Consider the following 21,859-nt stretch of genomic DNA (forward strand, 5'->3'; position numbering starts at 1 on the left):
GGAGCTCAGAGAAATGTACATTTTCCTGCAGAGAAATATGAGTTGAGGTGAACAACAGTCATCATGAGCAGTGAAAGCCTCCGTGGCTCAACAGACACAGGAAGGAAAGTCAAACATCTACAGAACAACTAATGAGCAGATGTCAAAGCCCCGCCCATAATGTTTGATTGACAGCTGATCTCTGCAGAGAAGAAATGCCACAACGATGAGCTCTCAGCAACAAACATGGAAAGAAATCAGTTTAAAGGTCCCTTATTGTGGAAAAATACCAGTTACAAGTCTTGTGATTATAAAGCAGGTGCAGTTGCAATAAAAATACTGTGAAAATATATTTTCTGACTGCTTCCTAAAAATCTGTCACTCAAAGAAGCTGCTCCTATAGGATACGGCAGTATACACATTATCGTGTCCGACTGTAAATCTGCAACCTGTAAGTGAACCAGTAATATATTTCATGTTTGAGTCAGAGGGAAGCATCATCAGGCTCTAACATGTAAAGTCTGACAACATCTTCCTCAGCGGTGGCCATCGTCTTTTTGCATTCACTGGTGAGTTTAACCTGCAAACTGTTAACTGTGGTTAGCCTGGCCTGGTGTCACTCAAGACTGTCAGCCAATCAGAAGAAAGGCTCATGAATATTAATGAGACAGGCCCAACATGATCTGAGCTGCTGGAGCTGCAGAAGGAGGCTGAGAGAGCAGATGAACAACTGAACTCAGGTGGTTTTAGCACATAAAACTACAAATGTATCCTCTTATAGATATAAAAACTTCAAATAAAACACCACAAAGGTGAACAAAATGGGAGCTTTAAGAGTTAAAACACATTTTTACCTGCTGTCCCTTTGGTTATTTGAGTTTACAGAACTCAGCAGTGGTTCCATATATGTAACCAAGCCAAAGTCCAGCATAGAGCGGCTGAGTGAACGTGGTCTGGACTCTGTGGAGGAGGGTCATGGTTTCAGAGACGCTGTAGAAGGACAGAATACCTGCTCTGTGATCCAGGTACACTCCCACTGTGGAGGACAGAGGACCTGAGATGTGAGTTTGGATATTGTTGTACCAAAATGTATATTTGTTGTTGTGACATGTTAATGCCCAAGACTTGTCATTGAATCCAAATAAAGAGTCAACCGACCCCCCTCTGCTGATGTTCTTGTATGAAGCTGCTACATCAACTCTATTCCCTCTCCACTCCACCTCCCAGTAACATCGTCCAGTCAGACTCTCTCTACTCAGGACCTGCTTATAATAAATGAATCTGTCTGGGTGGCTTGGATAGGACTGTTCATTACTCAGTAATGTTGCTTTTCTGTTCCCCTCAGATAATAACAGATCTGCGAATGCTGTGTTTGGATCCAGTGTGATCTCACATGAATATTTTAAGAACTCAGCTCTGGTCGTGGGCTCTGCTGGTGAATCTGACAGTAAAACATCCACTTCAGTCAGTGAGACGTCTGTCCATTTGTCTCTCAGGACGTCCTGCAGTTTGTCTCTGACTCGTGACACGGCCGCTGTCACGTGGTCAAAGCGGCGAGGACGGATCTGGATGCTGGATGTAGACGGGCTGAGTGCTGACAGTGAGGGGTAGCTGTGGAGAAACTGGTTGTGGTCCTCTGTGTTTGAGAGCTTCTTCAGTTCAGCGTCTTTCCTCTTCAGCTCTCTGATCTCCTGCTGCAGCTTCTCCTCCACCTCTTTGACTCCACTCACTTCAGTTTCCTGCTGGGATCTGACCTGCTGCTTCACCTCAGAGCTTCTTTTCTGCATGAGACGGATCAGCTCAGTGAACATCTTCTCACTGTCCTCCACTGCTTTATCAGCAGAGAGATTGATGGCCTCCAGCTCCTGTTGAAGCAGCTTCACATCTTTCTCTCTGTCCTGGATTCTCTGCTGGATGTTGAGTCGACTCACCTCCAGCTCTTTCTGCCTCTCGCTCCTTTCTGCTGCAGCTGAGACCGTGTCGTGGCCTTTATGTTGGTCCACAGAGCAGAGATAACAGATAGACTGCCGATCGGTCCGGCAGAACATCTTCATCACCTCATCGTGCTGAGAGCAGATGTTCTCCTGCAGCTTCTCGGAGGGCTCCACCAGCTTGTGTTTCTTTAATGGAGGTGATTCATAATGAGGCTGGAGGTGTTTCTCACAGTAAGAGGCCGAACAGGTGAGACAGGACTTGAAGGCTTTCAGTTTTCTCCCAGTGCAGACATCACAGGCCACATCTCCAGGTCCAGCATAGCAGTGGTCAGCAGGAGCAGCTTGGAGTCCAGTCTTCTTCAGCTGCTCCACTAAATCTGCTAACATGGTGTTTTTCTCCAGCTTTGGCCTCGTTGTGAAGGCCTTCCTGCACTGAGGGCAGCTGTAGACCAGTTTCTGATCCTCTCCATCCCAGTGGCTGTTAATACACTTCATGCAGTAGTTGTGTCCACATGTAGTCGTCACTGGATCCTTCAGTAGATCCAAACAGATCGAACAAGAGAAACTCTCCCGGTCCAGCTGAACTCCTTTCTGCGCCATTTCACCTCTCAGTCACAATGACTGTCTGAGTTTCACTTCCTCATGAGTGAAACCGGTTTGGACTCTTATCTGAACAAGGTGTGTGTGTGTGTGTGTGTGTGTGTGTGTGTGTGCAGTGAGTCAGCACCATGTTGGTAACACCCATTTTCTAACCAGTAGATGTGAAGGGGAGGGAACCAGGAAACAGCAGGACAGAGTGGAGCTGGCTGTTTGAGAGCAGGAGAAGAGGGAGGGGTTGCTGTAACAAATCATTAGAGGATGATGTCATTGTGTGTGATACCTATCCTGTGTGTTTCACTTTAAGGAAAGTGCTTTTCTGACTCAACAATATTGTTTCAGACCAAATGTCATGCATGATTTATTCAGGGGCAGACAGTGATAGGGAGAGAGAGATCAGGATGGAAAGAACTCAAAACATTGAGACCTTTTTCATGATAAAGAGAAAAAAAAGTCTGCAGATGACGATGATGAAGGTATCAGTCACTCCATCCTGAATCAGTCACACTCAAAGATCCTCATCTCCACCCTTCACCACCTGGGAGTATCTGGCTCTGCCCTGTCTCTGCTCAAATCCTATCTCAAGGACCGCACCTTCCGTGTAACTTGGAGGGGTTCTGTTTCAGAACCCTGTCCACTCACCACCGGGGTCCCTCAAGGCTCGGTCCTTGGTCCGCACCTCTTCTCGATATACACCAACTCCCTTGGCTCCCTCATCCACTCGCATGGTTTCTCCTATCATCGCTATGCCGACGACACCCAGCTAATCTTCTCATTTCCCCAGTCTGAAACACATGCAGCAGCACGTATCTCTGCATGTCTGGCCGACATCTCCCAGTGGATGTCCTCGCACCACCTCAAACTCAACCTGGGAAAGACTGAGCTACTTTACCTCCCAGGGAAGGGCTCTGACCTCTGACCTCCACATCACTGTCCAGAACACAGTGGTTGCCTGCACAGAAACCGCCAAGAACCTTGGCGTAACTCTTGACAACCAACTGTCCCTCTCAACAAACATCACTGCCACTACCAGATCTTGCAGATTCTTGCTGCATAACATCAGGAGAATCCGCCCATTTCTCACCCAGAAGGCAGCTCAGGTCCTGGTCCAGGTCCAGGTCCTGGTCCTGGTCCAGGCACTGGTCATCTCACGCCTGGACTACTGCAACTCCCTCATGGCAGGTCTGACTGCCAAAGCCATCCGACCTCTACAACTCATCCAGAATGCAGCTGCTCGATTGGTCTTCAATCTTCCCAAATTATCAACACAACACCCCTCCTCCGCTCCCTCCACTGGCTACCGGTGGCTGATACGCTTCAAGACTCTAGCTCTGGCGTACTCTGCTGCTAACGGTTCAGGTCCTACTTACATCCAGGTCCTTGTCAAACTCTACACCCCTGCCCGTCCTCTCCGCTCTGCATCAGCCAAACAGCTGGCGACTCCCACCCTCCGTGGGTCAACTCGCCTCAAAACCACTTCCAGACTTTTCTCTGTCTTGGCTCCCAAATGGTGGAACGAGCTCCCTACCGACATCAGGACCTCAGACAGCCTGGACATCTTCCACCGCAGGCTGAAGACCTATCTCTTCCAACAATACCTCAGTTAAGTCATGGTCACCTAACATATATATTAAAAAAAAAAAAAAGAGCTCTTACTCTTTTCTCTTCTTTTCTTCTTTAACATATAGCACTCCTTAGCAATGACAGTTAGCTCTTAAAGTTATGTACTTACTTGATTCCTGTGGTCTATGTCTAGTACCATCAGGTTGAATGCACTTATTGTAAGTCGCTTTGGACAAAAGCGTCTGCTAGATGACATGTAATGTAATGTTCTGCTATAAACTGTTAGCCTGTTAGCACATACACACTGTACTGCCACAGAGCTAACTGTTAGCCTGTTAGCACATAGACACTGTACTGCTACAGAGCTAACTGTTAGCCTGTTAGCACATACACACCGTACTGCCACAGAGATAACTGTTGGCCTGTTAGCACATACACACCGTACTGCTACAGAGCTAACTGTTAGCCTGTTAGCACATACACACCGTACTGCCACAGAGATAACTGTTAGCCTGTTAGCACATACACACTGTACTGCTACAGAGCTAACTGTTAGCCTGTTAGCACATACACACCGTACAGCCACAGAGATAACTGTTAGCCTGTTAGCACATACACACCGTACTGCTACAGAGCTAACTGTTATCCTGTTAGCACATGCACACTGTACTGCCACAGAGCTAACTGTTAGCCTGTTAGCACATACACACCGAACTGCCACAGAGCTAGCTGTTAGCCTGTTAGCACATACACACCGAACTGCTACAGAGCTAACTGTAACCTGTTAGCACATACAAACTGTACTGCTACAGAGCTAGCTGTTAGCCTGTTAGCACATACACACCGTACTGCTACAGAGCTAGCTTTTAGCCTGTTAGCACATACACACCGTACTGCTACAGAACTAACTGTTAGCCTGTTAGCACATACACACTGTACTGCTACAGAGCTAACTGTTAGCCTGTTAGCACATACACACCGTACTGCTACAGAGCTAACTGTTAGCCTGTTAGCACATACACACCGTACTGCCACAGAGCTAACTGTTAGCCTGTTAGCACATACACACCGTACTGCTACAGAGCTAGCTGTTAGCGTGTTAGCACATACACACTGTACTGCTACAGAGCTAGCTGTTAGCCTGTTAGCACATACACACCGTACTGCTACAGAGCTAGCTTTTAGCCTGTTAGCACATACACACCGTACTGCTACAGAACTAACTGTTAGCCTGTTAGCACATACACACTGTACTGCTACAGAGCTAACTGTTAGCCTGTTAGCACATACACACCGTACTGCTACAGAGCTAACTGTTAGCCTGTTAGCACATACACACTGTACTGCTACAGAGCTAACTGTTAGCCTGTTAGCACATACACACCGTACTGCTACAGAGCTAACTGTTAGCCTGTTAGCACATACACACCGTACTGCCACAGAGCTAACTGTTAGCCTGTTAGCACATACACACCGTACTGCTACAGAGCTAGCTGTTAGCGTGTTAGCACATACACACTGTACTGCTACAGAGCTAGCTGTTAGCCTGTTAGCACATACACACCGTACTGCTACTACTACTACTGTATTAGCAGGATCGATCCGCTTCGATTCGTTCTTGATCTTCTTAACGAGCCTCTGTGACGTCATTCTGGCTGCTTGCTGCTTCTCGTCCTCCTCCTCCTCTTCTTCTTCTTTTCATTTTACTGCCCCCGCAGGTCACAAATAGAAGTTTGGAGAACTCACAAATCTCACAAGACTGATTTTTAGCGCGAGGAGAAATATCGTTGAGTTTAATCTCGCGAGATCTCGTCACACCCCTAGATCTGAGTCCTTCTGGTGAAGAAAAAACATTTCATGAAAGAATAAAAATCAACATCCACGACAGATAAAGATGTAACAGATTCACAGAAACCATAAGAAGTGATGTTTTTATTTCATTATATTATTATTATTATGTCAGGCTGAGGAGGAGCAGGATGCTGCAGATCATCTTCTCCCTGAGAGGAGACACAGCTGAAGAGTCTGACCATAAAGTACATTGCTGTGCCTGTTACAGGATAAACTTAGTGTTTTTTAACAACCAACCTTTTGTCTGTGTGCCAAATATAAAATACTGTTCACTCTTTCAAGATGTGATATATTGTCTTATAAGTTATTGTTTGTATGTAAGGCTACTTGTTATTCTTCAAATGTATTTTGTTCATTTCATTCATCGTTCAACACAAACTTAACTTAAATCAATCAATCAATCAATCAATCAATCAGACGTTATTTGTAGAGCACTTTTCATACAAGAGAGATGCAACACAAAGTGCTTTACATCAAAAAGGATAAAGTAATAATAATAATAATAATAATAATAACAATAAAAATAACAAAACATAGAAACAAGCAAACCGCCTCCATCCCATTATAAACAAAGCACAAACTGAGGAAGCGCCATCTCAATGTGGAGCAGTGAGGAAACACTGGAGGAAATTATTAGATAAAATACAATAAAATAAAAAAAAGAAAGTGAATAATAATTAAAAAAAGTTTTTTTAAAAAGCTAGATAAAAAAGATAAAACAATAAATAAATAATTAATTAAGAAGTATAGTATGATTATATATATATATATATATATATATACTAATAAATAGTAGCAAATAACTAAATAAATAAAAGAGAAGATGCATGAGCAGAAAAATCTCTAAAAATGGTTCAGGTAAAAGCCAAATTGAAAAGAAAAGTCTTGCTCTTAAAAAGTAAATAGAAAAAAGAAAAGAACTAGGACTGCGCGCAGTACTGAACGGGCCCTCGCAGTACACGCGTGTCGGGGCATGCTGCCGTCGGGGTGTGTGCGTTACAGGGACCATAGTGGAGCGGCTAAGTGATATAATCTTTCAGTTTATGATACAAGCGTGAAAATTGGCATGAACACTCTCCATGGGTCACTTGACAAGAAAATTGTCCGAGACATTTAAAATTTTAAGATGGTGGCCATTTTTCAAGATGGCCGACACCTAAGTGGAGCAGTTAAGTGATATAATGGTTTATTTGGTGATACAAGCATACAAATTGGCATGTGCAGTCTCTGTTGGTCACTTGACAATAACCCACCCACAGTTACTTGAAATTCCAAGATGGCGGCCATTTTTCAAGATGGCCAACACCTTAGTGGAGCAATTGAATGATATAATGGTTTATTTGGTGATACAAGCATAAAAATTGGCATGAGCAGTCTCCATGGGTCACTTAACAAGAAAATTGTCCGAGACATTTGAAATTGTAAGATGGTAAGATGCCATTTTTCAAGATGGCCGACACCTTAGTGGCGCAATTAAATTATATAATGGTTTATTGGTGATACAAACATAAAAATTGGCATGAGCAGTATCTGTGGGTCACTTCACAATAACCCACCCACAGTTACTTGAAATTCCAAGATGGCGGCCATTTTTCAAGATGGCCGACACCTTAGTGGAGCAGTTAAGTGATACAATGGTTTATTGGGTGATATACGCATAAAAACTGGCATGAGCAGTATCTGTGGGTCACTTGACAATAAGCCAGCCACAGCTACTTGAAATTTCAAGGCGGCAATTTTTTTTTTTCAGGATGACTGCTGCCTGCCATGTGGACCTTTAAATTATGAATTTTCTCATAGAAATGTTTTGGGTTCCTCAAGAGAGGTTGTTTGACTGTGCTTTGTCTGACTCCTTGCCCATGACCTGTCCAGTTTGGTAAAACCTGACAGGAGTTCCCTTCCACCGGAGTAGCTCTCCGGGTTCACCGAGGTACACAGGCTCCCTTACCATGAAGGCTTTTTTAAATACTTATTTAAAACTTTTTTTTATAACTAACTATTACTACTGCCATTAAACATGCTAAATAAATACTAAGGGGTGGGGAAACATAGTTGTGATGCTGAACGGACAGTGCTCCAAAATAATAATTGAGCAATGGTTAATAGTGAATGGCAATAATGACAGATCCAGAGGCAACAGCAGCTCTGGCTGACCATATAACCATGACAAACAGTATCTGAAACTATACTAGGGAACTAAACTGAAAATGTGAAAGCAATGTTACAAAGTAAAAATGGAACATGTCACAGTAATAGGCTGGTGACAAAATAGAACATAATGCGCCGATGTGGCGAGGGGAAGCCGAGCCATAGGCCTACGCTTGAAAACACAAAGGACAACAAGGAACACTGGCAAAAGAAAAAAGCAAATAAGTTCAAGCAGGGGCAACTGAGTCCATATCTGTAGCACTTACACTTTCCAGTACAAGCCTTGGTGCACCCACATTTTGTCAACTCCCAACAACTCACCGCAATAGGTGGAAGTGGAGTCCAGAAGACTATCCACTCCTTGTCCTGTTTAACCCATCCCCAGTCGGGCGGGCTCGGCATTTGTGGATGTCTCTTCAATGCCTGTCCCCACACATATCCAGCCTCATAAGAAGTCTGGGATCTTCTTGACCTCTTGACATTGATGTCTTTGGTATCTTTAGTGTCTTTAGCAGCAGTGGATGCCTTTTTTGTGTCCTTTCCAGCTGTGTGTTGTTGAACATAAGTTTACAGCTTGAATGATATTTTGCTCTGTTTTCTTGTCAGTGTACTTTCTATGCCATCACCTTCATCTAGTCGGGTTGGACTAGGTAAGATAGGCAGAGCATTTATTTTATGAGATAATGGAACATTTCTTGCAATGGTATCATAATCAGTATGATCTTGGTGTCCTGCTGTTTGTTTTCTCAACTGTTATGATGGCTTCTGCAATGTCTGCAGCAAATTCAGAGGCCGAGGGTTTAGCCTTTTACCACCTTTTAATAAGCACTTTGATGTATGGGATACAACTAAGTTCATGCCTTAACCCTACACTTAGTCCAATCGTTCATCCAATGCCATTTTTACCCTGTACGATCTGTACACCACCTGATTAACTAAAACTACTCTCTTTGAGAGTCTTTTGAGAGTTAGTCTTTGACTAACTTTACAATTAGCTGACATTGAACCCCACTCTGAGTTTAACAGCAGTCATATATCACCAGTGTGTCCTGGTAGTGCAGATACTCACTCTTGTCTAATCTGTCTATGATCAACAAATCAACACAACTGTATTATGATGTGTTAAAACTTGTTTTCCAGAATAATCTAAAACCCAATACATTTCTATGAGAAAATTGATCTTTTGAGGATCCAGGGGGCAGTCATCTTGAAAATAGAAATTTCAAGTGGCTGGGAGTGTTTTTTTGTCAACCCAAGTAACTGTGGGTGGCTTATTGTCAAGTGACCCATGGAGACTGCTCATGCCAATTTTTATGCTTGTATCACCAAATTAACCATTAAATAATTTAATTGCTCCACTAAGGTGTCGGCCATCTTGAAAAATGGCCGCCATCTTGGAATTTCAAGTAGCTGTGGGTGGGTTATTGTCAAGTGACCAGCAGAGACTGCTCATGCCAATTTGTATGCTTGTATCACCAAATAAACCATTATATCACTTAACTGCTCCACAAAGGTGTTGGCCATCTTGAAAAATGGCCGCCATCTTGGAAATTCAAATAACTGTCGGTGGGTCATTGTCAAGTGACCAACAGAGACTGCTCATGCCAATTTTTTTGCTTGTATCACCAAATAAACCATTGTATCACTTAACTGCTCCACTTAGGTGTCGGCCATCTTGAAAAATGGCCGCCATCTTAAAATTTCAAATGTCTCGGACAATTTTCTCGTTAATTGACCCATGGAGAGTGTTCATGCCAATTTTCACGCTTGTATCATAAACGGAAAGATTCTGGCAAAAATGAGCACTTAGCCGCTCCACTACCAGTCTATACCACCCCTATGAGTTTCATTGCCCTAAGTCTTATGGTCTGGGCACAGTGGCACTTATTAAACTAAACTGCCGCCAGAGCGCCACCTAGGGGCCGATCAATAAAATCTTCAAGGGTTATCCTCAGGAGGGCATTGACAATAAGTATACCAAGTTTGGTGTTAATCCGACCAACCGATTTGGAGATATACAATACTTCTTGGTCGTTGTTCGGGGGAAAATACTATAAGTCCTCTTGGACGATACCAAAAATACCTAAAAAAGCTTTAAAAAAACTTGACTTTTTTGACTTATTTTTTAGTGCATTTGTCAGATTTACCCCTCTAACAAACAAATATGGGAACAACAAATACCTGAGCTGACTAGACTTTGAGCAGGAGGAGCCTGGCCTCGCCTGGCTGCTTGTTTAACAAGTGGTGCTTCATTCCAGGAAGAGGAGAGGTTTGAGAACAACTCTGTGTCAGTTATAGTTGCCTTCCAGCGAACTAAGGGAGTGTCTGGGAACTGCCGTCACCCAAAATGTTTATCCATTTAACCCTCTATGGTAGGCATTATGATGCCAGTTAGGAAAAAAATGTTTGGAGTGTTTTTTTTGTCTTAAAATAGACTAAATAAACGTAATCTGAAGAAATTTTATAACTTTTTTTATTGGGGAGTTTTCGGGGTTTGTTGTCCGTTGGCAACATTGTACCATAACGGTGCACAAGTGAAAAAGAAAGTTTTTAAAATGAATTTTAACATAATTTATTGAATAAACATGTGTAAAAGATTCAGTAGCTTCAACAGGGTAAAAACATAACATTTTAAATTTAAAAACATTATAAAAGAAACTTTTTTAACCGGTTTCTTGTCTGAATGTTGCCTGTAGGAAACATTGAACCATTGAACCAACGACCCATTGAAATGAATGTCTTCAACAGTCTAAGTGTATGAAACTATCAGAAATGAATCTTTACTCATCTACAGAGTTATTCTTCAATGACTTGTACCAGGAGAACTTGACTATGACGGCGTATTAGGGCCAAGTATGGTAATATTTCGGGAAAAAAGTTGCAAATTTTCTAGATTAAAGTTTAAAGATTAAAGATTAAAGATATTACATACAGCCAGAATGTGTAAAAAAAAACATACGAAAATAATATTTTGAGAAAAATATTTACGAGATTGAAGTGGCAAACCTACGGGAAAATTTTTTGTAGATTTATGAGATTTAAAGTGGTGAATCTGGGAGAAAAAAGTTGCTTTTTTCCCACTTTTTTCTCGTAAATCTGCAACTTTTTTCGCATAGATTTGCCGCTTTAAATCTCTTAAATCTGCGACTTTTTTCTTGTAGATTTGCCACTTTAATCTAGTAAATTTGCAACTTTTTTCTCTAAATATTACCTGAAGTTACCAAATCTAGTTCTTTGCCTGATAAAGGGTTAAATGACTGTGGTTGTTTGAGTTGCCAGCAGTCAGCAGTGATACAGGAAGGACTCTGGCCTCTGGGGGCGACTCTGAAGAAAGGATCCTTGACACTTTGTTCAACTCTCGTTTACAACAGAGCTCATTTCTCTTTTAAACTCACTGCTCATTTCAACTTTTAGCAGGCAAACTCTTCTGAGTCAACAGGTAAACATGAAGACAATAGATTAGAGTTTTCTTCCTTGTTGACTTCACTAAGATTTAAGAGTTTAGTAGCATGTTTATGTGTCAGGAATGTGTCTGTAATAAATCCTTTTATCAACTAAGAGCACAAACCAAATCTTGGCTGTAAAAGCAACAAGTGATATAAAACTCTGACCTTTGAACTTTCCTCATTAAAACAGCTTTTGTTGGAGAAATGAGAGACTGACTGACAAATGTTCTTCTGCTCTCAACATGAACAGTGAACTTTGTGTTGTTTCAGGAGAACAGCCTCAGTTATATCTCATATTAGTCTCATCATTTATCCATCAGCTTTATATCTAACCCTGGAATTAAGACCAGAAGAAAATACTTTGTTTATGTTTGTTTATTCATAAAATAAACAGTTTTTTCACACATCCCATCAGTGAAGTTTGTTAAATGATTTTTGTTCAGTGATTTCTTGTACAGATTCACTTCATCCACACAATCAATTAGTTTGATCAGAATCTCAGAGATATACAAGATAATAATGACTATTTCCTTATTGATTATGAACATGATAATTAAATTTTTATAATACATCATAGAGCCTCATTTGTGCTGTGATTATAACAGCAACATTTGGTCTAACAAAAAAATAAATGTAGATATAATTCTAGTTTTTTTTTTTTTAACACATTTTCTTTGAATATCTGGAGCATTCTCTCTTCAGACCCATGCATAAAAGAAAAACAACAACAACAACATACAAATATTCAACAAACATTTGGAGAGAAATGTACATTTTCCTGCAGAGAAATATGAGTTGAGGTGAACAACAGTCATCATGAGCAGTGAAAGCCTCCGTGGCTCAACAGATGAACAATGAGCTCTCAGCAACAAACATGGAAAGAAATCAGTTTAAAGGTCCCTTATTGTAGAAAAACACCAGTTACAAGTCTTGTGATTATAAAGCAGGTGCAGTTGCAATAAAAATACTGTGAAAATATATTTTCTGACTGCTTCCTAAAAATCTGTCATTCAAAGAAGCTGCTCCTATAGGATACGGCAGTATACACATTATCGTGTCCGACTCTAAATCTGCAACCTGTAAGTGAACCAGTAATATATTTCATGTTTGAGTCAGAGGGAAGCATCATCAGGCTCTAACATGTAAAGTCTGACAACATCTTCCTCAGCGGTGGCCATCGTCTTTTTACATTCACCGGTGAGTTTAACCTGCAAACCGTTAACTGTAGTTAGCCTGGCCGGGTGTCACTCAAGACTGTCAGCCAATCAGAAGAAAGGCTCATGAATATTAACGAGACAGGCCCAACATGATCTGAGCTGCTGGAGCTGCAGAAGGAGGCTGAGAGAGCAGATGAACAACTGAACTCAGGTGGTTTTAGCACATAAAACTACAAATTTATCCTCTTATAGATATAAAAACTTCAAATAAAACACCACAAAGGTGAACAAAATGGGAGCTTTTAGAGTTAAAACACATTCTTACCTGCTGTCCCTTTGGTTATTTGAGTTTACAGAATTCAGCAGTGTCTCCATCGCTGTAAGCAATCCAAAGTCCAGCATAGAGCGGCTGAGTGAACGTGGTCTGGACTCTGTGGAGGAGGGTCATGGTTTCAGAGACGCTGTAGAAGGACAGAATACCTGCTCTGTGATCCAGGAACACTCCGAATCTGGAGGACCAAGGACCTGAGACGGGAGTTTGGATATTGTTGTAGGAAAATGTATATTTGTTGTTGGTACATGTTAATGCCCAAGACTTGTCATTCAGTCCAAATAAAGAGTCAGACGACCACCCCCCTCTGCTGATGTTCTTGTATGAAGCTGCTACATAAACTCCATCCCCTCTCCACTCCACCTCCCAGTAACATCGTCCAGTCAGACTCTCTCTACTCAGGACCTGAGGCCATCCAGTGAATCTGTCTGGGTGACTTGGATAGGACTGATTACTCATGTATGTTGCTTTTCTGTTCCCCTCAGATAATAACAGCTCTGTGTTTGCTGTGTTTGGATCCATTGTGATCTCACATGAATGTTTTAAGAACTCAGCTCTGGTCGTGGGCTCTGCTGGTGAATCTGACAGTAAAACATCCACTTCAGTCAGTGAGACGTCTGTCCATTTGTCTCTCAGGACGTCCTGCAGTTTGTCTCTGACTTGTGACACGGCCGCTGTCACGTGGTCAAAGCGGCGGCGAGGACGGATCTGGATGCTGGATGTAGACGGGCTGAGTGCTGACAGTGAGGGGTAGCTGTGGAGAAACTGGTTGTGGTCCTCTGTGTTTGAGAGCTTCTTCAGTTCAGCGTCTTTCCTCTTCAGCTCTCTGATCTCCTGCTGCAGCTTCTCCTCCACCTCTTTGACTCCACTCACTTCAGTTTCCTGCTGGGATCTGACCTGCTGCTTCACCTCAGAGCTTCTTTTCTGCATGAGACAGATCAGCTCAGTGAACATCTTCCCACTGTCTTTCACTGCTTTATTAGCAGAGCGATTGATGTTCTGCACCTCCTGTTGAAGCAGCTTCACATCTTTCTCTCTGTCCTGGATTCTCTGCTGGATGTTGAGTCGACTCACCTCCAGCTCTTTCTGCCTCTCGCTCCTTTCTGCTGCAGCTGAGACCGTGTCGTGGCCTTTATGTTGGTCCACAGAGCAGAGATAACAGATAGACTGCCGATCGGTCCGGCAGAACATCTTCATCACCTCATCGTGCTGAGAGCAGATGTTCTCCTGCAGCTTCTCGGAGGGCTCCACCAGCTTGTGTTTCTTTATGTTATGACTGTAGTCATATTATAGTTATTTTTTAGCAAGCTGCATTTGTATGTGTGCCCTGTGTTTTGTTTTCCTTTTTTTGTATGCAGATTGGAGTGTGCCGTGGCCGTGGTGTTATTGGTGGAGAGGTTCCACGCCTCCATATTATGCAGATTGGGGTGTGCCGTAGCCACGGTGCAATTGGTGGAGAGGTTCCACGCCTGTGCTGGGATTGGCTGCAGCCGGAACCACATGGTTTAAATGGAGCCAAGATGGCGGCCGTCGGTGGCAGCAGGCTTATTCCTCATCCTCCTCTTCTCCCAACTGGTTCACACAATTTGAGTTCCCTTGTGGTTTTTGGACTTAATTCCTTTGTTTTGAGCAGTACGGGTGGTTTGCCAGGTTTTGTTTCTCGTTTTCTCTTGTTTAAGTAGGTAGGGAGGTAAGATTTTGTATCTTTTGGTTTTTTAGGTAAATTTCTTATTTTTGAGATAGAAGTGTTTTGTTTGTTATTTTGGCTTTAGTCCACCCCTAAGTTGAAGAATATTTGTATTTACTTAAGTTCTCTTTGTAAATAAATATTTAAGCATTCTTCAAACCAATCTTTGTTTGTGGCTACTTGGGAGATGGGGAAGATGGGGCCTTTTCATGTTGTGCTCTAGGCCCCCTAGACTGGGGCATAACATGAAATGGGGGCTCGTCCGGGATCCCGTCGCACTTTCCGGTGAGTATATTTTTTCTGGTTGGCAGTTTTGTGTGTGTGGGGGGGAATCATGGAGTTTTCACTGGATGATTTTGTGGCCAGTCCCTCTTTGGCTAAAATTGATAAATGCAAAAAAGCAGACCTATTGATTCTGGCAAATTGTTATAAAGTACAAGTGCCTTACAGTGCCAATAAAGCAGAGCTCAAACAATTGCTGTGTGAGGAGTTGGTGGAGCAGGGCGTCCTATCAATCCCAGCTGCTGATGTGGGTGAAGCTGCTGCGGGTGATGCGGCCAGTGACGCACCGATGGCAGAGGTGAAAGTGGCGGGGGCTGCTGACATGCTCGCTGCTGGTGTGGAGCTTGGGCCGGTCACGGATCCTCTCATGGGTAACATGAGCACAGAGGATCTCCGCATAGCCCTCCAAATAAAGGAGGTAGAAACAAAAAACAAGCAGCTAGAGGTGCAAGCCATGCATCTGCGCATCAGGGCTCTTGAGCTGGAAAAAGGAGTCCATGTAGCCTCCACCCCGGTGTCTCCTCTTGGCCGCAGCTCTGTTTCTGCTCCTGTTTTTGACATCAGTAAGCACATTGTTTTGGTCCCTCCATTTCGTGAGTCTGAGGTAGACTCTTATTTCAGCGCCTTCGAGCGGATAGCTGCCGCCCTGAGTTGGCCCAAAGAGTTCTGGTCCCTTCTCCTCCAGTGTAAATTAGTGGGGAAAGCTCAAGAAGTCTGTGCCAGTCTGTCTATTGAAGACAGTCTTGACTATAAAGTCCTGAAAAAGACTGTCTTGCAGGCCTACGAGCTGGTCCCCGAGGCATATCGTCAAAAATTCAGAAATAGTGAGAAAACTGCCAATCAGACATATGTAGAGTTTGTGCGCGACAAGAGTGTTTTGTTTGACAAATGGTGCCAGGCATGTAATGTAAAAACCATGGCGGAAATGAGAGAGCTCATTCTGCTTGAAGAATTCAAAAAATGTTTGCCGGAACGAATTGTTGTCTATTTGAACGAACAAAAAGAATCCTCGGTAACAAAAGCTGCTGTTCTAGCTGACGAATTCATTTTGACGCACAAAAGTGTTTTTTCTATGCCGGCACCTCGTCTTTCGTCTGTAATGCCTGAGCGCAGAAATAGATCGCCAAAGCTGATGCGTAAAAGCACTTTACCAGCTGCGAGTGGGAGTCGCGAGTGTTATTATTGCCATGAGCCAGGCCATTTGATTGCTGTCTGTCCGGCTCTTAGAAAAAAAGAACACAAAAATGGTAAACCTCCTGCAGGTGTGGGTTTCATAAATACTGCGTCCCCGACTGTAAAACACACAGAGCCTTTACCTAAAGCAGAGGTACAAGTAAAGGTTGACCCTCGTTTCAAGCCGTTCGTTTCTCACGGGTTTGTTTCTATAACCGGCGAGGAATCTGATAAAGTGCCGGTAACTATTCTCCGCGATACAGCCGCCTATCATTCATTCATGCTGGCTAGTGTCCTACCACTCTCGAGCGAAACCTCTTGTTCTTCTGATTTGCTAGTGTGGGGAATAAAAATGAGTGAACTTAACGCCCCACTTCACATGATCCACTTGCATTCGCCACTCGTGTCGGGGCATGTAAAAGTTGCCGTACTCCCACAGTTTCCGATTGGCGGCATTTCGTTTATTTTGGGTAACGACTTGGCAGGAGGAAAAGTGTTTCCTCTGCCTGAAGTAGTTAAGGATCCCATTTCGTCTGCTTGCTGCCCTACCTCTGTCTCTTCTGATGTATCTGTGCCAAATTTGTTTCCTGTGTGCGCAATTACACGTGCACAGGCTCGTAAATTGGGTGAAACTGTGGATTTGTCTGAGTCGTTTATGGCTACATTAGATGAAGGTGAGCCCTCCTTCTCAGTGCCCGCCAATACTGAGCATGAAAAGTTACCAAAATGTGTTAATGAGTCTGATCTCCTTCCTGCTGACACAGACCTGAGTTTAAACGTGACCCGAGAAATGTTGATTGATGCTCAGAAAAATGATCCGTCTCTAACTTTGTGTCTGTCCTCTGTTGTAGCCGCCGAGGAAGACAGCAAGCCTTGTGTGTTTTTTCTGGACAACGGTGTCTTAATGAGACGGTGGAGTCCCGACTCCAGTGAGATACGCGTTGTAAATCAGGTAGTTGTGCCAACAGACTATCGAGCACAAATTTTGAGTCTGGCACATGATCCGCCCTTAGCTGGTCACCTTGGTGTTAAAAAGACGTACCATCGTGTGTTGCGCAATTTCTTTTGGCCCGGGTTAAAAGCCGACGTAGCAAAGTATTGCCGCACCTGTCACATATGTCAAGTTGTGGGAAAGCCGAATCAACCTGTTCCTCCGGCCCCTCTGCACCCAATCCCAGTGCTTGGGGAGCCGTTTGAACGAGTGTTGGTAGATTGTGTGGGTCCATTACCAAAAACTAAATCCGGCCATCAGTATATTTTGACTGTGATGTGCGCTGCGACGCGGTACCCTGAGGCCATCCCACTGCGAACTCTCAGAGCAAAACCAGTTGTCAAAGCTCTCACTAAGTTCTTCTCAACTTTTGGCTTGCCTAAAACTATACAGAGTGACCAAGGCACAAATTTCATGTCCAAAATGTTCGCACAGGTAATGAAAGAGCTAAAAGTTAAACATGCAACATCAAGTCCTTACCATCCAGAGTCCCAGGGCGCACTTGAGAGGTTCCATCAGACATTAAAATCCATGATGCGCAAATACTGCCTTGAGTCTAACAGAGACTGGGATGAGGGTCTCCCTCTTCTGTTGTTTGCTGTGCGTGAAACTCCTCAGGAGTCTTTAGGTTTCAGTCCTTGTGATTTAGTTTTCGGCCATACTGTGCGCGGTCCCCTTCGGCTTCTCAAAGAGAAGTGGTTGTCTGAGTCGCCACAAACTGAGCATAATGTGCTTGATTATGTCAGTTCTTTTCGGGAGCGTCTCAACTCTGCATGTCAGTTGGCCCGTGATAATTTGGCACAAAGTCAAATTAAAATGAAGCATCGTTATGATAAAAAGTCTGTCCTCCGTGTATTCCACCCCGGTGAAAAAGTTTTGGTGCTGCTTCCGTTACCCGGATCCAGCTTACAGTCACGGTTTTCAGGTCCATACACGGTGGAAAGAAAAGTTAGTGACACCGACTATGTTATTCAAACTCCAGACCGAAAAAGAAAATCCAGAGTATGCCATATTAACATGTTGAAACGTTACTGTTCCAGAGTGGGTGATTCCCCGCAGTCTCCGGCCGCGCCTGTGATGTCAGTGTCCGCTGTTCCTCCTCAGTACAATCTTGCTGATGATGGGTTGGCAGAGAAAAGTGGTTTAATGCCGGCCGCTCGTTTGAGAAATTCAGAGGTACTGAGTAATTTGGAGAGTTTTTTGTCTCATATGTCTGACTCGGCCCGTGCAGACATTATAGAGTTAATTGAGAATAACTTGTTGCTTTTCTCTGATCATCCCAGTCAAACGTCTGTTCTGTACCACGATATTGACGTGGAGAGCCACAAACCCATTAAGCAACATGCATATCGAGTAAATCCGACTAAACGGGCCATGATGCAGCAGGAGGTGAGTTATTTGATGGAGCATGGACTAGCTGTCCCCAGTATTAGTGCGTGGAGCTCTCCTTGTGTTTTGGTTCCAAAACCCGACAACACCCCTCGTTTTTGTAACGATTACAGGAAAGTAAATTCGGTTACTAAACCCGACTCTTTTCCACTCCCCAGGATGGAGGATTGCATAGATCGTGTAGGTTCTGCCAAATATGTGACGAAGCTGGACCTGTTAAAAGGTTACTGGCAAGTTCCTTTAACACCACGGGCTTCGGAAATTTCAGCTTTCGTCACACCCGACACTTTTCTCCAGTATACCGTTATGCCATTCGGGCTGCGAAATGCTCCCGCTACTTTCCAGCGTTTAATGCATCGCGTGTTATCTGGCGTTAAAAATTGCGAAGCCTATTTAGATGATGTAGTTGTCTACTCCTCCACCTGGTCCGACCATCTCCACACACTGTCCCTTATTTTCTGCCGTCTCCGTGAGGCTTCTCTCACACTCAACCTCACAAAATGTGAATTTGGCAAAGCCACGGTTACATATTTGGGTAAACAGGTAGGTCAGGGACAGGTGCGTCCGTTGGCTGAAAAGGTGCAGACGATTGTTGATTTTCCGGTCCCACAGTCCAGGAAAGCGCTGCGCCGCTTTCTTGGAATGTGTGGGTATTATCGTGGTTTCTGTCGTAATTTTTCTGATGTGGTAGCTCCCCTCACAGGTCTCGTAAGTCCCTTGAAAAGTTGGTTTTGGTCTCCCGCTTGCCAGGCTGCCTTTGAGTCTGCCAAGGCGTTACTGTGTAGCGCACCTGTCCTCGCCGCGCCTTTGTTTACGCGACCCTTTAAATTAGAGGTAGACGCTAGCGCGTGCGGCGCAGGTGCTGTGCTCTTGCAGGAGGATGATCAGGCTATTGACCATCCTGTATGTTACTTCTCAAAGAAATTTAATAAGCATCAGCTTAATTATAGCACTATTGAGAAGGAAGCTCTCGCCCTCCTGTTTGCCTTGCAGTATTTTGAGGTGTATCTTGGGTCTAGCTCGCAGCCTGTACAAGTGTACACAGATCATAATCCTTTAGTTTTCCTCGCACATATGCGCAATTCTAACCAGCGGCTAATGCGCTGGTCTCTCCTCTTGCAGGATTTTAACCTGCAGATTCACCACAAGAAGGGTACAGAAAATGTAATAGCAGATGTTTTGTCTAGGTGTTCCTCAGATTTGTAGAAATTAAACATATAGGGGGTATGTTTAATTCTTTGGGTGTGGGGGTGTTATGACTGTAGTCATATTATAGTTATTTTTTAGCAAGCTGCATTTGTATGTGTGCCCTGTGTTTTGTTTTCCTTTTTTTGTATGCAGATTGGAGTGTGCCGTGGCCGTGGTGTTATTGGTGGAGAGGTTCCACGCCTCCATATTATGCAGATTGGGGTGTGCCGTAGCCACGGTGCAATTGGTGGAGAGGTTCCACGCCTGTGCTGGGATTGGCTGCAGCCGGAACCACATGGTTTAAATGGAGCCAAGATGGCGGCCGTCGGTGGCAGCAGGCTTATTCCTCATCCTCCTCTTCTCCCAACTGGTTCACACAATTTGAGTTCCCTTGTGGTTTTTGGACTTAATTCCTTTGTTTTGAGCAGTACGGGTGGTTTGCCAGGTTTTGTTTCTCGTTTTCTCTTGTTTAAGTAGGTAGGGAGGTAAGATTTTGTATCTTTTGGTTTTTTAGGTAAATTTCTTATTTTTGAGATAGAAGTGTTTTGTTTGTTATTTTGGCTTTAGTCCACCCCTAAGTTGAAGAATATTTGTATTTACTTAAGTTCTCTTTGTAAATAAATATTTAAGCATTCTTCAAACCAATCTTTGTTTGTGGCTACTTGGGAGATGGGGAAGATGGGGCCTTTTCATGTTGTGCTCTAGGCCCCCTAGACTGGGGCATAACAGAGGTCATTCATAATGAGGCTGAAGGTGTTTCTCACAGTAAGAGGCCAGACACTGCAGACAGGACTTGAAGGCTTTCAGTTTTCTCCCAGTGCAGACATCACAGGCCACATCTCCAGGTCCAGCATAGCAGTGGTCAGCAGGAGCAGCTTGGAGTCCAGTCTTCTTCATCTGATCCACTAAATCTGCTAACATGGTGTTTTTCTTCAGCTTTGGCCTCTTTCTGAAGGCCTTCCTGCACTGAGGGCAGCTGTAGACCAGTTTCTGACCCTCTCCATTCCAGTGGCTGTTAATACACTTCATACAGTAGTTGTGTCCACAGGAAAGACTCACCGGATCCTTCAGTAGATCCAAACAGATCGAACAAGAGAAACTCTCCCGGTCCAGCTGAACTCCTTTCTGCGCCATTTCACCTCTCAATCACAACGACTGTCTGAGGTTCACTTCCTCATAAGTTAAACTGGTTTGAGCTCTGATCTGAACAAGGTGTGTGTGTGTGTGTGTGTGTGTGTGTGCAGTGAGTCAGCACCATGTTGGTAACACCCAGCTAATTGCCTGCATTATGACCCATCATAGTCATAGTGTCACTACATGCCAGTGCAGCTTCAACATGAGTAATTGTAAATGCATTTTCAACAAGAGTGATTATGAATGCAGTGGGGTGTGACGATCCCCTCCCTGATTAATGGCATGTTCTTTTAGTGGGAGGAGCCACAGGTCAGGCCTCTCCTCCAGTCTGCAGAAGCTGGAGGAGCACACCTGGATCCAGGTTATACAGGTGAAGCCTCAGCTCTCTCTCTCCCTCTCTCCCTCTCTCTCTCTCTCTCTCTCTGTCTCTCTGTCTGTCTCTCTCTCTCTCTCTCTCTCTCTCTCTCTCTCTCTCTCTCTCTCTCTCTCTCTCTCTCCTCCACCTTGGTTTGTTTTAGTTGGTTCTGTTTAGTTTGTTAGGCCTCGTTCAGACTAACAGCCAAAATCAGATTTCTAGCCCATCATCCAGATTGGAACTGGACGGCTCTTTTGAAGTCTGAACAGTCACAAATCACATGAAATCAGATTTTTGCAAACTGGATCTAAACCACCTTCTGGAGGTAGTTTCAGATCGCATTTGGACAGATGCGTCTCAGTCTGAACCTCCAGACACTCAGATCGGTTCTGACTGTCCGTGACGTCACTCTACGGAGACGAGGTGTCCACCGGCCGCCGCGCCCGACTCATGCGGCCCGACGGGGGCGCCATCCGCCCGGTTTCTCCTCCTGGTGGTCTGAGATGTTCTGCTCCTCTACTGGACAGAGATAAGGCCGATATACTGAGGTGACCTGCCTCCATCATGTTAGTTGTTGTTGTTCTTGTCGTTGTCACAATTATATGACGCCGTTACTATGGCAACCTTTCAGATCAGTCAGTAATGTGGCCCAGT

The 21,859-nt window shown here is 43.9% G+C and overlaps 1 protein-coding gene and 1 pseudogene across 1 annotated transcript; both read right to left on the reverse strand.

Moving 5' to 3' along the window:
* Nucleotides 1-594: 594 nt before the first annotated feature.
* LOC131959798 (tripartite motif-containing protein 16-like) lies at nucleotides 595-2,513 on the reverse strand. The gene has a single exon (XM_059325017.1). The coding sequence runs from the start codon at nucleotides 2,511-2,513 to the stop codon at nucleotides 849-851; it is 1,665 nt and encodes a 554-aa protein (XP_059181000.1). The 3' UTR covers nucleotides 595-848.
* A 9,868-nt stretch (nucleotides 2,514-12,381) lies between these two features.
* LOC131959843 (tripartite motif-containing protein 16-like) lies at nucleotides 12,382-20,850 on the reverse strand (annotated as a pseudogene).
* Between the last annotated feature and the right edge of the window lie 1,009 nt (nucleotides 20,851-21,859).

The sequence above is a fragment of the Centropristis striata genome, chromosome 21 (assembly GCF_030273125.1).
Source record: "Centropristis striata isolate RG_2023a ecotype Rhode Island chromosome 21, C.striata_1.0, whole genome shotgun sequence".
In the NCBI taxonomy this organism is placed as follows: domain Eukaryota; kingdom Metazoa; phylum Chordata; class Actinopteri; order Perciformes; family Serranidae; genus Centropristis; species Centropristis striata.